The sequence below is a fragment of the Equus caballus genome, chromosome 5 (genome assembly GCF_041296265.1).
Source record: "Equus caballus isolate H_3958 breed thoroughbred chromosome 5, TB-T2T, whole genome shotgun sequence".
In the NCBI taxonomy this organism is placed as follows: domain Eukaryota; kingdom Metazoa; phylum Chordata; class Mammalia; order Perissodactyla; family Equidae; genus Equus; species Equus caballus.
In genome coordinates, this window is record NC_091688.1 from 59,930,997 (window position 1) to 59,948,341 (window position 17,345).

At 48.4% G+C, this 17,345-nt stretch overlaps 1 protein-coding gene across 13 annotated transcripts in view; it reads left to right on the forward strand.

The window, feature by feature from the left end:
* The window catches only part of SYT6 (synaptotagmin 6), a 59,031-nt gene extending 44,754 nt beyond the window's left edge, over window positions 1–14,277 (forward strand). For 4 of the 13 annotated variants that reach the window (XR_011438758.1, XR_011438754.1, XR_011438759.1 and 1 more), the window contains exons 4-8: window positions 1,969–2,089; window positions 6,549–6,720; window positions 7,957–8,107; window positions 11,031–11,099; window positions 12,712–14,277. Coding sequence is in view for 7 of the 13 variants with exons in the window: in XM_070267215.1 (XP_070123316.1) it covers window positions 1,969–2,089; window positions 6,549–6,720; window positions 7,957–8,107; window positions 12,712–12,783 (516 nt within the window). In the remaining 6 variants the exon portion in view is untranslated. The remainder of the gene's footprint in view (window positions 1–1,968; window positions 2,090–6,548; window positions 6,721–7,956; window positions 8,108–11,030; window positions 11,100–12,711) is intronic. The other 9 variants (XM_070267215.1, XM_070267211.1, XM_070267216.1 and 6 more) reach the window with 3 other exon arrangements.
* The last annotated feature ends 3,068 nt before the right edge of the window (window positions 14,278–17,345 follow it).

Sequence of the window (17,345 nt, forward strand, 5' to 3'; positions counted from 1 at the left end):
CTCAGTAAATATGGACGGGCCAGCAAACGGAAGTTGTGGTCTAAGGTCTGGAGGAGCCAGGTTACCTTGAGATGCTCCCTAGGTGAGTGGAAGGACGCTGTTCTCCTAAGAGTCGGAGTCCAGCTGTGTCTTGTGCTGGATGTGTAAGCCTGGGCAGGGCTTTTAAAACTGAGTTTAAACACCGAGTTCTTCCTCTGTGAGTTGGAGGGAATAATGACAATAATCGCTGCCTCACGGAGCGGCTGTGAGCCTCGAAGGTGGAACCGCTGTTTGAGGAAGAGCTTCGTGGAGCACACCTCACGGGTTTGGTCTCAGCTCGCTGGCTCTGTGGAGCCCCAGGGCTCTGTGTGCTGGTGCGGATGGCTGCCTCCACAGGGTATCCAGCGCCGGCCCCAGCCAGACCCTCTCCTGAGGAGCTGGGAGGATTCACCTTCTGCTACTCCCAGGATTTGATTGGGGGTGTAAAAAAAAGAGTCTTGAGCTAGGGAAAGGGTGGGTGTCAGCGCCACCTAGAGGAGAGCATTGGGACCACATGCTCTGGGAGGGTGAGGGGGGCCTTGGATCATTCTCTAGGTGGGGCCAAGTATCAGGCTCCCTAGGAGTCGCAGTCGAGGGTGGTTCTTTGTGAGGAGAAGGAACAAAAACCTTGGTGTCTCCCTTGACTGCTCTCTTCCTCGGAGGTAACCTCCTCAGAGGGTCTTCCCTGGCCAGCCTATCTAAAATTTCAACCACTACGGCCTCCGCAATGAGCATTTCATATCCCCTTCCCCTGCCTTACTTTGTTCTCCTGGATACTTTTTTCCTTGTCCTTTGCCCTAGTAAAATGTAAGCTCCGTGAAGGTGGGCTTTTTGTCTATTTTGTTCTTTCCTGTGTCTCCAGCACCCAGAGTAACACCTACCACAGGGCAGGTGCTCAACTAATATCTGTTGACTAACTAACTGACCGACTGAATGAATGAACAAATGGCCCCTTCTGAAATCAGAGCCACCCTAACCCCTGAGCTCCTCCTCCTCCACTCTGCATCTGGGAACCCTAAGGGAAGCCCCGAGCCAGCCTCAGCGCCTGAGGGGAGGTGGTACAGTGACAGCACCCTCTTCCTTCAGGTGGAGAGCAGGATGAGGATGCAGTCTGGGAGGTGCTGTTTAATTCAACAGACAGACGTGTTTACCATCCCTGGTGCTTTCCTGTTCCCTCTGGCTCAGAAACCTCCAGGGACTGGGACCCCTGGCTGTGATGCTCCTGGAGGCAGGAGAGGCGGCAGAGAGCGTGCTCTGTGCTGTGCCCATTTTTGAAGGATGACCACACTTAGGGAAAAAGGACAAAGTGAACCCAAGACCTGGCACGAACATGGGATGGCGAGTGTGCGTCGCCGTGGTCAGCAGCATGTCCTGAGCGGGATCACGGAGCCTTCTGCTCCCGTGCAAGACCTGGAAGTGAGACTGCTAGGTGTGTTTCGGGAGAGGCAAGGAAGCTGCTGAGGCAGAGAGACTGATGCAGAACAACTGAGCTGAGGCCAGAAGCAGATCTGTTGTGAGAGGGGACACCTGATGGCCAGAGTGTGTCTTGTACAAGACACAGTCATGACCACAGGCCAGGTGGGGCGGGAGGCCCAGGGGACCAGCGACTGAGAAGGGTGAGCTGGAGGAGAGCAGGGCAGGGCCCCAAAGGGCTGCAGCCCAGGGGCTCACGGAGGCAGGTCAAGACCACAGCAGGAGGGCCAGGACCAGGACCAAAGACTGCTTGGAGCTGAGAGGGAATGCTGAAGGGGACAAATTCTGCTGAAGAGGCAATATTGTCATCACTGCCTTTTATACCCAGTTAGTCCCAGCATGGAGGCCAGACCATCAGGTCTTAAAGACAAGGCACTCTGCCTCAAAGAGAATTCTCCTGGGCCCTGGCGCTGCCCTGCAGCCGCTGCACAGGGAGCCGCAGGCCGCTCATCTGCCCTCTCGTCTGCTTCTTTGCAGGAAAGTGTGGATTTGGGAGAGATCATGTTCTCCCTCTGCTACCTGCCCACAGCAGGCCGGCTCACCCTCACGGTGATCAAGTGTCGGAACCTCAAGGCCATGGACATCACAGGCTATTCAGGTACCTCTCCACCCAAGCGGCCTGCCACGTGGCCTCCCAGCAGCCCAGACACTGGGGTTTGGAAAGGTGTACAGAGAGAAGGTGGAAGGATTGTCAGTGTTCTTGGAGTAGGAGCCCCAGCCCTGGAGGCAAACTGCCTGGATTCGGTTTCCAGTTCTGCCACTTCCTGGCGGTATAATGCTTTGGTTTCCTAATCTGAAGCAATGACTTACTCATGTTGCTTTGAGGATAAATGAGTTAATTCATGTAAATGCTTAGAATTGTGCCAGACACATAGTAAGCACTCAGTAGATATTAGCTGTTACTGTCATTCTTTCTCTTAGAGGAGGGAGAGATTAAGAAGTAAATATATAGGAGGGAAAAAAATGAAGGAAAATCTTTCAGTTTCTAGGAGGCCCCAGGACTTCCAAGGGTTCTGTGGAGTTTGAGCGTGTGTTTGTAGGTCCGCACGGCCCTGCGGCAGCCCTGCAGACAGACGCCAAGGGGCAGAATCCGTGAAAAGCGCGGTGCGTTTGTGTTGGAGTTTTTCTTGCAAGGCCCCCGCCTCAGCCCCAGCCCCGGGAGAGCTGCATGTGCAGCAGGGGAAATAAGTCCTATTCTAGCGACAAGGAAGCACTGGTTTGGGGGCCGCTGCAGAGGCTGCAGGCTGGACATGGTGTCCGAGGTTCAGTCCTCGTCTATGATTCCGCAAGTCGTTGTCAGAGAAGGTATTTGAGTTTTGATGTAACAGAGGAGTAGCTGGAGCCTCCTTCCCCCCCATTGCCTCAGATTAGCCTGAGAAGTGAAATGGGCTGAAGCCTCCCAACGAGCAAGTGCACAGGCCGCCCGGCCACACGCAGAGCAGCACGTGGGGAAAAGGCTCGGTTTCTTTCTCTAGACACCCGCCCAGGAGGCTCTTCCGATGGTTCAAATTACTGGTGTAAAACCCTCCAGAGGGGCCTCTGAACTTGGAGGGGAATATATGAAAGATTTTTCCTTTCATTCATTAATTATTTCCTGGAAAACTCCTTAGTGTAATCACAGTTGCTCTAAAGAGGTGATGGTCCAGCTGAAAACATCTGGCCCAGGCGCAACCTGGTGCAGTTGAAATATGGGGTATTAGACCTTGAAAAATGGGGTTTCAGGAGAAGGTGGTCGGGAAGCGCTGAAGTAACGTGTGTTTGTTGCAGTTCTGAATCCCTCGGAGCCCCTGCTCCCAGGCTCCGCTGTCTCTGCAGTGCTCATGACTTCCAGGCCGAAAGCCCCCCCAGAGAGTGCCCACCCTAATGCCTCTGCTCCCACTGCAGCTCCCCCGACACAGGGGGACGTGTGAAGAGCTTCAAGAACCTCTTCCGACCTGTGCAAAGTTCTCAGGCAGCCGCAAGTCGGCTTCCTCCAAAAATACAGCCAATGTAGATTTCATTGTAATGTCAAAATAAGTGCATGCCAGGGACAGAAATTCACTGAGGACTCTCAAGGCTGCTGAGGGAAATAGGATTTTGCTGCCCAAGTCCCCACACTATCTTCTCTGGTGTAATTAAATTGATGTGCTGGAGAGAGAGCTTATGGCGAAGCTACTGAGGTAATCATCCAGGCCATTTCACTTCAGAGGGTTGGGGGTGAGAGATTTTTCTCTTGCTAGGTCCTAACCTCCCTCTCAAAATTGTTCCTTTGTTCTACCTGGATTTGGAATCTGGTATTAAATCTCAGCTTGATTCTAAAAATTCAGGGGTCCTCCCTTTGTCAGGGATTTGTCTCTTTTGTTCACCGATGTAAGCCAGTGTCTGGAACAGTGCACGGAACACACTAAGAACTGAATTAACATGTGTTGAATGAATGAATTTATAGCATGAGGAACCTTGTCAGAGGGTGATGCAGTGGGGACGTGCATCCAGAGGCCTGTCAAACTAGATCTTCTGTTTCTGAGGATGAATTTGAGGTTGCCTTCTGCCCAGACTGCTTTGATGTTGGACTAAACTAGGGAGTGAATGGAGCTTATTAATTGCCTCTTCTTGATTTATGTGACATTGACCTCTAAAAGCAAGGATCTTCCTATTCTCCTTCATCTAAACCAGTCATGAATCAATTCTCTAAGCGTATCTACTGGAATGATGACAATAAAAGTAATACAAAATAATAATAAGGATCAGCATGCGGCAAAGGGGTGATGAGTGAGTAAACTCACCCACCTCTGGCATATCTGGTCTGTACTGCTTTGAGTCTAATGGTTAAAAATGTGAACTTTGGAGTCAGACAGACCTAAGTTCAAATCTTACGCAAGTTTCTTAATCTCAATTTCCCTATCTATAAAATGGGGATGATGATGATAAATATTTTATTCGGTTGATGTGAAGTTTAAATGACATGATGTACATAACTCTCTTAGCACAGTGTCTGGCACATACCAGATGCTGAATTACGATGGCTCTTATGACGAGGAGCTGAAATACGCTGCTGGTCTTTGTGCCCCCTTCTTCAGCTGCATGGAACGTCATAGGCTGTTAGAGAAGAAAGGATCTCAAAGGTCGCCTGGAGCCAGCATTCCACTACAAGCCACAAATTTTTGCCCTAGGGAACAGTCATCTCTCTGTTTAGCCTCTTCAATGCTGATGAGATTGTTGGTTCCTTCAAGGGAAACACAGCCTCTGAATTTTATAAATTGGATGTGCCTCATAGCAGTGAACAGAGCTGGGGAAGGAAGCTGAGGATCCCAGTCAGTCATAAGGCATTCATCTAGTGGTCCCTGGCACAGGTGGCTCCGCCATATTTTTCTAAGCCTGGTGACATGGAAATTTGGTCTGCTGTGGGAGGGTGTGGAAATGGGCATCTAGGGATGAGGCAGCACATGAACAGCCTCAAGCCTGAAGACACTTTTCAAAACAATGTACACCCTTAAGGTGTTTAGAAGTTGCCACGTCACTGACAGGTCTTGGAGCTAGCTTTCCCACCTGTCTGCTTGGACCTGAACACTGTCCTGAGCATATCCATAAAGAATGGAGCCTGCAGAAAACAAAAAGCTGTCTCATAGCAGTTCTCAGAACCCCCCCTTCCTTTTTGTTGAGAATCTCCCTGAGACAGGGCCCTTTCAAATGGGTAGTCAGAGACCGCAGGGTGATTAAACACCTCATGGTGTCCCCAGTTCCTTCCTAAAGCCAAGTGTCCCCATGGTCAAGGCACAACTGCTGCTGTCACATTGGTTAGTCAGTGGCCATTTGGGTTTCTACAGAAATGCCTTTAAGGCTTGGAGTTCAGATCAGGTGTCACAGTTCTTTCTAGCTTCCCTATAGCTGTGTGCCTCATCTGTCCCCCGACTGATGCCCAGGGAGCAGGGGGGCCTAGTGGGTGCTCGGGTGCCCTGGAGATAGAACCATAGGCCTGTGAATCAAGGAGCCAGGAGCAGCTGCTTGGCCCAGACCTGGCAGATTCACATGATCCCTGGCTTCTGGGCAAGAAAATGTCTCAGCACATCAGTGTCTCAAAAGCTGTTATTACCTATGAGTCGCCCTCTTGTTTCTTGAGCTGTGCAGCATAAATAACAATTATGATGGTGACCCAGACACCTGTGCTATGAGATACAATAGGTGTCACTTCACTTGGAAGAGTAGAAAATTTCAGGGTAGAAAGATGACCATGAAATACCCATTCAGAAAACTGAAGAAGAGACAAGGATGCGAGGCACATGGAGATTCAGTAAAAAGACATCTCCTTGTGGGATGGAAAGAATCCAAGATCCCACTGAGAAATGAAATGTCAGCCTGCTGCCCTGAATCTCAGGAGGCCACCTCATTCACTCCCCCCACCACAGCTCCCTCTCTTCCTCCACTGCCCAGAAGTGGGCAGGAAATGGCTTCCAGGGAAGCAGGGAGTGGCTACTACTCCCCTTCTTAATGCCAGCTGCAAATGAGCTTGTTGGGACAATGGGACCCATAATCCTTTTGTCAGGTGGGAAGGACATGAATAGCATTGTGATTGTGGCTGTTCATTTACTCTGACATGTTGCTACTCCTGAGGCGTCATCGAGTTCTATTTTTACCTCCCTTATCTTTTGGTTAATAATGCTGTCAAAACTCCCCAGAGAAAAGGACTCCAAGTAGGTGAAAGAATTAGAGTGCCTTTGTTCAGCCTCACCACCCTCTGGAGCCAGCCGGCCATCATGGAGCTGAGATTTAGGGCTGTGAACTGCATACTCACGGGCAAGTGTCTTGGCTGATTTGGGGCCAGCTTCTCCATTAGTGAAAGTCCATTAGTGCTCTCCCAAGAATCCTGAGGTCACTAAAGACTCTGTCTTTATTAAGCTTGGAGTGCCCTGAGAGACAGGTGTGCTACATAAATACAAAGTGGTTTAATTATTTTAACAACCCACTGATACCATCTGATGAGCAACAGTAGGTCTGGGACTTCCATCCTTCTGCTGCAAATGATGTTCGAGGACATCTGTTTAACATGTTCCTTTCCCTTCCCACCGCCCCCATTGGCACAGACCCATATGTCAAAGTGTCCCTACTTTGTGATGGGCGGAGATTAAAGAAGAAGAAAACAACCATAAAGAAGAACACTCTCAATCCTGTCTACAATGAAGCCATCATCTTTGACATTCCCCCAGAGAACATGGATCAAGTCAGCTTGCTCATCTCGGTTATGGATTATGATAGGTAAGTGCGGGTCCCAGAGGGACGTGATTCCCTGCCTCTACCCCCACTCCAATGTAGCACAGGGCTCCTTGATCTTGAACTTGTGGTTCGTGGCTCAGGCACCCAGTGGCCTCAAATCTGGCTCCACCCAAGAAGAGTATGGAGTTTGAGGAAGAGCATGGATTCCCCTAAGCAGAAGCTCAAGCTTTGCTTCCCAACTGCCCCATTTCCATCAGGGCAGCTCCAGCCATCAGCTCCCTGAATTCACTCCTGACTATTCCTGTTCCTCTGTCTGGCTCTGAATCCTATCATCTGTCCTTTAAAATGCCTCTCTATCCTCTCCATCTCTGCCTCTGCTGCCACTTCTGCTTGGGAATGGCTATGCAGCCTCCTAGCTGACCCCTGCCGCCGTCACTCCCTACCTCAATCCAGCCAACATACTAAAGGCAAACCTTCCTAAAAGATCACTTTCTTCGTGGACCTGCCCTTCTCAAGAACCATCAATGGCTCCTATTGTCCAGGCTCTTCCCCTGGACTCTCAAGCCCTTCCATAATCTGGACCCAGTGTATCCATCCAACTTGATTTTTCCTTCCTTGGATACATTTCTTCCTTCCTTCCTTGGATACATTTCTTCTCTCCCATTTATCCAAACCCTGCTCCTCCATCAAGGCTGGCTCAAAAATATTTTCCAACTACTTACCTACATGACTCCTCTCTCCAGTTGTCAGTTTAGCTGAAGAAGAAAGAAGCCATGCAGTAAAACCTCAATCCAAGATTTTTAGCACAAGTTCTTGGTCATAGTAGGTGCTTGGTGAACATATTTGAGTGGTTACTGATGTTCTTGCTGAGTGAATAAATCACATCCCATCTGCTGGGGGTATGAAGACGTGGTACTCAGAGCAGGTTGATTTATTTCCAAATGCTCATGTCTCGAGGGAGAGAGTGGTGCACTAGCCGAGTCAAATAAGGGAAGAGACTTAAACTCTCCCAGTCCCCAAAGTCACACCATCTGCCCACCTTTTCCTGAGGTTCCAAACAACTTTATAACTTTTTGCTCATCCATTCTGTGTCCAATGTCCACCCAAGGAAGCTACGCAAAGTGTCACTGCTGCTGGCGCCCTGTGGCCCTGCCAAGCATCTATTTTCAGAGCTCAGCGTTCTGCATTAGTCCTGCCAGGCAGAGTCTCAGACCCTGGGGACTCCCTTTCTGAGAGCATGTCTGGTCACCACTGCCGGGCCCTTTGTTTCTCCCTCAGAGTGGGCCACAATGAGATCATTGGAGTCTGTCGTGTGGGGATCAGCGCTGAGGGCCTGGGCAGGGACCACTGGAACGAGATGCTGGCGTACCCACGGAAGCCCATTGCACACTGGCACTCCTTGGTGGAGGTAAAGAAATCCTTCAAAGAGGTGGGTGAGGTCGTGCTTGGCCCTTGGCATGTTTGCTGCATGGCAGCTCGGGCTGGAGAATGGCAGTCGGCTGCTGCGAGACCTCGCCTTCGTGGGTCCTTCCTGGGGGGTGTGGGGGCCACGGGCTTCTCCTCCAGTGTGTAACTCATTTTGAGTATCTCATACCCCAATCCATGTCCTAGAAAGCCAGGTGATCATTCACTCATCTTAACAGGCTTCAAGCCCAGTACGTCTAGAGAATTGGATAAAACTGGGAAATCTACTAATGAAAAAAATACAGCTTTAACCTTTACACCGCATAGCCCCTCAGCTTAAAAACAGTGTAATCCCCTCCCCGCACTCTGCAACACAGAAAAGGTGTGGGCTGCAAACCCAGAGGACCTGCCGGCTCCTTCCCTTCTCAGGGCAGACAAGCCCGTTTCCACCTGTTTCCAGCAGTGTGAGGGGTCTCAAGAGAGACTGAGAGCTGAGGGGATTGGATTTGTGCAATCCTGTGGGAGACAGAGGCTCCGGGGAGCCGACCTGGTGGATATACCTCCCCAAGCAGGCATGTGCTTTGTGAAGCCCCTGCCCTGTGGTCCTTGAGGCCAGCACGGAGGAGTAAGACAAAGACACAAAGTTCCTGCCCATCTGAAGCCTCATGTTTGTCTCGTGGTGGCCTTGATTTGACCACAGCTGTGGAGCTTGTATGAAGGACACTAGTTCCTTAACTCTGCGCTCCTCTCCCCCAGGGGAGCCTCTGCCCCCTCTTTTCCAGAAGGCCCTCTCTGCAGGGCTTCAAGGAGGTATGACCAGCCTCTACCGACACAGGAGGCAGCTACTGAGCAGAACGGGAGCTGACCTGAAGACAGCATCTGGCGCCTCGCTGAATGCAGGGGTGATTCAACCCAGGGCGGGTGCCATTGCCCCCTCCTGTTTTTTAAATCCTTTGGAGATATTTAAGAATAGAACAAATAAGTGAAAATGTTCAGAATGGTTTAGGGGCAGGGGCGTGGAAGGGGAGCTGAGAGGCTTCTGATGGGCTGTGCTGCCTCAGGCAACTCACTGCTCCACTCTGGTCTTCAGTTTCCTGGTTGGTAAAACGAGGGGGTAGGCTCCTCCCAGGTCTGCTTTTCTGGAAACTCTGACCCTAAATGATGGACAATGGGGCCAATGAGCCTGCATCTTGTATCACCTTTCTAATCTTGGAGCTGCAATAGCCCATCGCTGTTACCGGGCTGGGTCTGTCCTCGAAAACTGGAAGCAACAGACCAGCCTAGGCTGGAGTTGGGGGTGGGGTGCAGAGTAGCACAGAGGTGCTGGGACTCAGCCCCAGAATCCCTCTCCATGATGAATACAACCTAATTAAGCCAAATAATTGATTTCAAGTCCTATTTCTGTGAGAACTCCAACTCACTACTCCAGACTACAAAAGAAAGAAAGATAAAGTAGAATCAAGCCCTTGAAAATGAATATTTGATGAGACAGTAAAGGGAAAGTAACAGTATATGGAAAACGAAGAGAGAATAAATTGATTCCTATCCTTTGGGTTTACTTTTTTCTTGACCTCGTGCACCAAGCTCCCGAGACCGTCCCCTCCCCCACACGCCGTCCTACCGTTTTCTGCTCAGCGGATCATTTCTTTGTACAAAGAAGCTGAAAATGACATTCATCTTGGCCACTCAGGATTTCATCAGTAGAAATTTGTAAAAATTTGTACCTACACTTTTAGCACCCACAGTTTAAGGACTTTTATAAAAATGCCTCTGAGACCCCTCCAGGCTGATATTAAGCAAGCCCTCGTTGTGTTCATGGTAGGCACTGGACTTGGACAGTTGTCATCTCAGTCATCCTTGGAGCTCACAGCCTGCCTTCTTTCTGGTCCTGTTTTGGACATTGAGCAAGCGTTTGCTCCTGGAACTTGCTTCTCCCATGTGTACAATACGTAAGGAAATCTCCTTCTCCTGCTCCCGGGAAGATAAATGGCATCGCATCTGTAAAGCACTCTGCATTTATATTGCACCTTTCTTAGAGGAGTTTTAAGCGCTGTGATCATTTCTTTTTTATTAGTGAGAACAGAGGGCACCATACTTGCTCACTTGTTTGAGGTTTTAAAATAAAGTTGAGGGGAACAAATTAACCGAAAAGGTATTTTTCCCTGCTGGGATTTTTTCATGAATAAAAATTGATTAAGCCATAGCAAGTGTCCTTCCCTGGCCGTGGCTGTGGCCCCCTTCCCTGTCAGCACTCCCGCCCAGGGCTGCCTGTCATCGCTGTCGCCACACACAGAGCCCAGGTTCACCAGCCACCTTCTCCAAGGCGTTTTATTTTGAAGGGCCAAGTTCAGATCATCTGCCAGAGATTTTAGATCTCTGTTGGAATGTGACCCATTTCAGAACAATAAAAGATCTTACTGGAACACAGCCACCCTGGAACAATCATCATCCTGTGTGCTGGGGACCAGTTCTCTGCTATTTCAGAGCCATCAGGATAGGCTTCCTGGAATCATTCACCTTCCCATTGTCCAGGAACCCTGTCTCCTCCCTTTGTTTGTCTTCATAGGAAAAATCAGGGGCTAGCAGAGCAGCCAGTGTGCCTTCTTCACTTGTCCTGGATAAACAATTATGCTCTGTGTGACTTGTCTTTGGGCAATTATATAAAGAAAAAATCGTACTCTGTGTAGCCATTTTGTTTTTTCTCCTCTGAACAGGCCCATCAATCAGATTAAGTGGCATGCTTACCCAGGGGAGAAGCCAGTAATTACAATGTACCTTTTACCAACATTAAAGGTTATAACAGAAAAAGTAGAACTTCTAAAATTAAAGTCTGTTAAATGGAAGCGTTATTAATCGTCTTATGTCACCTTCTGGTTAAGAAACACTTGAGTCAGAAGTCACCATGGGCTCAACACCCAGGCATTTATTTATCTACAATATTTCACCAGGGAAACCCTCGGTTGTGATTTCATTCACGTGGATGCTGCAAGCAGAGAGACTGCCACCTGGAGTTAGGAGTAAGTACCTGTTGTGGACCCAAAGAGGTTAGGTTTCATATTACATTTGTGTCTCCTTTTTCCCCTCGTGTGGCCAGAGACTAAGATGGCAGCAGGATGGAGTGGAAGGAGCACTGAGTTGGGAGTAGGAGACCTGGTTTTGGATCCCAGCTGTGCCCCTAGCCAACTGTGTTAACTTCTCTGTGTCTTTCTTATCTGCAAGAACAAGAGAGTTAGACTGGATGTTTTCCCAGGCCTGCCTCCAGCTCTGGCATGCTAAGATTGCTCAGGTCTAAGTCCCACAATAGGTCATCAATACCTGAATGTCCAGCCTTTGGTTAGTTGTCAAGATCTGCAGGTTGGCCTTACAGGGAGTACTAAGGGGCCATGAAGATCTGAGCCTGACGGAGGATGTCAGAGGCTTTCCTTTGGACTAGGAGCATGCAGGTGTTCAGTAGGTCTGGTTTCCCATTTATTCCATAGGCAAATGGTCTGTTCCTTAGGTGGCTTGGCTCTGCCTAGGAATGGCTGTGTTGAGGGGGGAACTGTGTCCTTCCCCATCCCACCCCCACACATGCACAAATGCATAGTGCAGCTTCTCCTCGGCCCCATCACGCCACAGCCCCATCAGTCCCCTGAAGATCCTGAGAAGCAGAGGGGCTGCACTTCAGGTTCAGAAAGACCATCTTGACCCCTCTGTAAAATCTCTCTGGAGTGTTGTTCTGTGGGCACCTAGGAGAGTATTGGGTCTCCTCAGCTCACAAAAAGGATTGAACGAGTGTTGGACCCAGACTCACTTTGAAGTCCTACAGCTCCAGACAGGGCAAGAATATTCACAGGGTCAGATCTTTGCCCAGCAAACATTGCTCTAGCTATGACTGGCTGTTCAATTTAAAGAAGGGTTGAACGGCTCAAGCGTGGGTCCATGCATCCTCAGCCCTCTCCTCACTCCATTGTGCCTCATTACATCACCCACCTCCACAGAGGGGTTAGAGCTGGGTTGAGAGGAGGCAACCTGTGAGAGGAGAGCGCTGAGGAGAACAAAGATGGAGGTGCTCAAAGGAAGTGGGGGCTGTCTCCGAGCACCTCCTACCTCTTCACAGTCGGGTGTGAATGCCCATAGGAAGCATTAAGACTGAAGAAAAGAGTCCAAAGCTAAAGCAATATCAGGTTTTAGCTGTACTAACAGCTCCTGGACAAATTGCTAATAATTCATGATCGTGGGTTCTTGGCAGTAAGGGCATACTCTGCAGACTGCCTCTTTCGCTGCTAACATAATCCGATTTCTGCTATGAAAAATGGCTGAAGCACTCAGAAATGGTCCAGTCATAGCACCTCATTAAAACACAGACATGCACGCACATATATACACACACGCACGCGCACGCGCACACACACACAGTCCACACAGTGAAGAAAGCTTTAATTATCTCTGCCATAGGTCTTTTTTAAAAATCGGGTATTCCAAACTAGAAGCTGTAAAGCTGTTTTCCTTCTGTTTTTGCATGGCTGACAGCAAAATTCAAGAAAGCTTACGAAAAGCCGGGAAAGGTGAATTCAGTGCATGGGCCAGATAAGTTTTGGAAGTGAATTCCCTCGGCAATCAATAACCGGCTTTTTCTCCCCTCCGCAGTGGCAGGGCCGAGCTGCCAGCTTCGACAGCGAGAGCTCCTGCCCGTCTCCGAAACCACCTCCAACACCGTGAGCTGCGCGGCCCAGCGGCACGAACAGGACTCAGCAATGTTCTTTCTGCACTTGTTCAACCGTCTAAACTCAGTGTTGTGTGGTAGCAGCCACAGCGGGTCCCTCACTCCAGAGTCTTAACTGCTCCTGTGTAGGGCAAGGCCGAGACAACTTGTCATGTGGTCAGATCTGTCTTAGTCTTGTCTGTCTCCCAAGGTGATGTTTTTTGTGGTTTTCACTTTTTATGGATCTGCTGTCAAGAAAAGAAGGGAAAAAAAGTAGGGAAAAAAACCAAGAGTAGAGAGCCCAGGAATTGGTTCTATAAAAGACAATGTAAAATAGTCGTCTTTTGGGGGGAGGTGGTTTGAGTTTCTGAAATTTTGTCTCCACCAAGCTCCATAACCCTGGAGAAGAAGGAAGTGGGATGGAGCCGTGGCTGCGTCCTCAGCAGCCCACAGGAACGGTGCACATTGGTCAAAGAGCCTTTACAAGACTGATTATGACGCTTTGAAGCTCTTCGCGGATAGGACACACGCTGAGATGGACTTCCTATCCCGTGTTGACATCGCGAGCGCCCTGCAGTGTCTGTGACACTTCCGCTGGTCGTTCGGGGCTCCTCACTCCCCTTTCTCACTGGCTTTCTTCATGAATTGAAAACGTCTTGATTCCTCATGGGAACTGAGTCGCTTTCTTTAGGAATGATTCTGCTGAAACTAAACAGGCCACGTTTTCTGGCACACCACAGTTAATGCCCACATTTGTTTGAAAACGGAATCTTTGTTCTCGAAAATAATCTTCATTGTAAAGAAAAGGAAGCCCATATGTTCCAGAATGATTTTTGCATTATACATAGCTTCATAATTCCATGAAATATCAAGCAGCTGTTTAAAATGCCTAAACAGATCAAAGAAAAGCCTAGATAAAATTTTTTTTTCTGAATGGGGAGTTTTCAAATCCAAGTAATAGTCGGAGTCCATCTTTCTACGAAGAGCATCTTCTTGATTGCAACCAAGTCAGCTTAATCCTATTTCAGCCCCCTTGACTCTGGGACAAGATTCATCTTACACTTTAGTTCTATAAATTACTAAGTACTGTAGTGTTCGTTTGTTTCAGTGGTAGTGAAGGGTTTTTTTGCTTTAGATCTCTACCCTAGGCCCAATTCAGTTTAGGAAAAAAAAATGTTTAAACTATTCTGTATTGTAATAGTACATTTCTGTTCAGTTACTAGCGGCCTCCCCACCAACCCCCTATACCTAGGTTGATTTGCTCAGATGGGTCTGTATTGCCCTGGTAAATGTGTGGAGGTGAACTTCCACTTCAACTTGTGACTTACACAATGTCAATTTCCAGAGCCGTGTGTGTGACTTGCGAGAGGTAAGTCTGCTGAAGAACCCTTCTTTCAACAATGGAAGGTCAAAAACATAAAAGCTATTCACACACCTCGTGTCTTATTCTTTGTATATGTCACATGCTTTAGGAGCAGCAACTCAATAAAGTAACCCTCATTTTAAGCCAAGTTATCAGGTTTCTCTGCTGATATAACTTTGGGTAGTATCTCCTTGTCCTAAAAATGACCAGATGGGGCATGAGGTAACAGGATATTGGGACAAAAGAAGTTTTCATCTTGGAAAAGTAAATGTAGATAAACGCAAACTCTACCCTATACTGGGCCTCAGGCTAGGGGCTAATGTAGTTTTCTCCCCAAGTGTCTTGTGATTGATAGGCCTTTCAAGTCAGGCAGTCCTGCAGCTGGGGATTCTCTCTAGAGTAAGAAAAATCCCAAGGTCACGACAAGACTTCTGGCCGGCTGTGAACTTCATTCTGTTTCTTGATTCTAGATTGATCCATCTAGATGGCCATTTCACTCCTTGGGCAGATACTGTGTGTCCTGCAACGATGAAGGCGACAATTGAGTTTCCTGCGTCATAAGGAGCCCAGAAATTAGTGTAAGGGGGTCCTTCCAGAAGTGAGCTCAAAATGCATGTCCAGCTGTCATCTTTAAACCTGTAGGCAGAGGAGGATGACCACTCTAAACTTTTGGAGAAGGGAATGTAATTGGTGTGAATGATGGAAGTTATTGCTCTCAGACTTTCCTCTTGTGTCCAAGTACCTATCTCTCATAGGAACCTCACACTAGCTTCGGAAAATCATTTCCTGAGCAGATTATGGTCAGACCCGACACCACCGTAACAATTGCTATCACTCCTGCTCCAGCAATCTCGGTAAATTTCTGCAGGTTCAGGAGCCCACCCCCAGCATTCTCAGAGGAGACTAGTCCTCAACCTGAAGCATGAATGAAACCCAAATGTCTGCCAACTTCATTATCTAGCCCAATATCTCTCCCCTACAGATGAGAATAAAAGGAATTACAAGTTTCAGAATAAAATGAAATACAAGGTTGATTCATTTGTTAGCTTCCCCCGCCATGAGAAACCTCTTCAGTTGCTATTGTGAGCTTTGCTGAGGTCACGATAACCAGGGCCTTTTGCACATAGATTTTCTTTTTTTTTTTTAATGCAATTCCCTTCTTTATTTAGCAGTGTTTCTGAAAGATGCTTCTCCCCTCCCCACCTCTCACATACTCAGGATGTTAATTAATTGCATCGTCATTTAAAAAATTATGTTGTTAATTTCTGCTTCGTGTCTTCCGCCCCCTGTCACAGACTGGCGTTTTTATTCAATTAAATCTCTGTCTCTTGCCCATTTCTTTTAGCATTGTATATTCCTGAGGTTTTGCAGTCAGCACACACACAGGACACTGCAAAGCTTCTATTTGTAATCTTTGTTTCATATAGATGACCACTTCCCTTCAGTCAGAGGTACTTGTTGGTTTTTTATTCTGCCCAAGGAATACCTGCATACCGTCTAAGGCTGCGCCTCACCTGTGTTTTGTCAGGCTTCTTGCTCACAGAGCAGTTGGTGCACAGGGCTTGGCTGTTTCCTCAGCTGTTCAACAAGCAGTCCCTCCAGATGCCAAAGCTTCTCTAGGGAAGCAGGTCACATGCTCCGATCTGGAAAGTGTGATGCTTTCGCCCACCAGGAGAGGAATCCTGCTAACTCTTGTAAAACACATTTTGGCCGAGAGATGAGAAGATCCCATTGCAGACTCGAAAACTTAAAAAGAACATTCTAACTTAATAGAATACCCTCTCTGCTCACCCCCAGGTTTAATTAATTTCAAAGGCAGCCCATAGAGAGGAGAGTGGAAGGCGGCATCCGTTCTTGCACATCTGCATCTAAATTGCTGGACTCCACAGTGAGACACGACTGAGGGAGCTGAACTGCTGAGAAATGCACTCTGCTGCCTAAAGATGCAGCTTCTGCTTGCTTCTGTCTTCCCATTAGGCCCCCCATCAGCCAGCAGGATTCAGTGATATGCTCATTGTATCTCGAGCTGATCAACCAATGGGGTAAATGTGTCTGGCTGGCTAGGCTGGGGTATGCAGCAATAACAACCTTCAGATTTCAGTGGCTGAAAACAACAAAGGTTTATTTCTTATTCATGCTAGGTGTCCATCACAGATCAGAAAGGGGGAGCTGCTCATGGACTTATTCAGGGGGACTCGAGATGACAGAGCAGCCAATATCTCAAATGTTGCCACTTGCCATGCCCAAGGGAAAAGAGCACTCAGAAAGGTCGCATACTGGCCCTAGTGCTCTGGCCTGAAAAGAATACATGTTACTTTCTTTCACAGTTCATTGCCCAGAACTACTCATGTGGCCTCCAAAACATAGGGGTTCAGGTGCCCATGGGAAGAAGAACTGGAAATACTTGGTTAGCAGCACTTGGGAAGAACACAGCAACTTAGCAGACCTGTGGAGGGTGACAGATACTGAATGGCTAATTCAGAGAAACTAATAAGGGGAAACTGTGTTCTACTTATTGTTGAATGAAATCAATGACTATCTATTGAGCCACACAACTATGTATGGGGCCATCCAACTGTGCTAGCCTCAGACTTGAATCTTGCCCTCAAAAAGCTTTTAGTCTAGTGAGTTGGCAGCATAAGTAACTGTATTCCAAGGTAGAAAGCAGTAAGTGCAGGAACCGAGGTGAAATAAAAGACTACAGAAATCCAAGAAAGAATATGCCAGCTCAGCAAAATGAGTGACAGCCTCAAAAAAGAAGGGGCATCTGAGCTAGACCTTTTAAGGTTGGGAAGGACCTGGGGATATGGAAGTTGTGAGGAGGAGGCATATTCCAGGCTGAGTGGTCCAGACAGCTGAAGGGCCAGAGCAGAGGAATTCCCAGGGCTGCCAAACACCCTGAATTCAGGGAGACAATGAACCTGTGAGCCCAATAGCCACCCTGCTTGTTTGGTCGGCACAGGCAGAGTGCCTGGAGAGCTACCTGAAGAGCCCTCCTTTCCCCTGCCCTGAGCCCCACACCACCAGGCTACAGACCTGGCCCTGCCTAGTCCTTGCAGTGGCCTCCCCTGGGAACTAGACCCACTGCTCCTCCTCCCTCCATTGCTACCTTGGCTTCTGCTCCCAAATGGGCTGATCACCTGGAACTGCAAGACTTGCCTGATTCTGAGAATCAGTCTAGCCGCCACGCTTCATCTGCTTACCCAGCCCCACCCT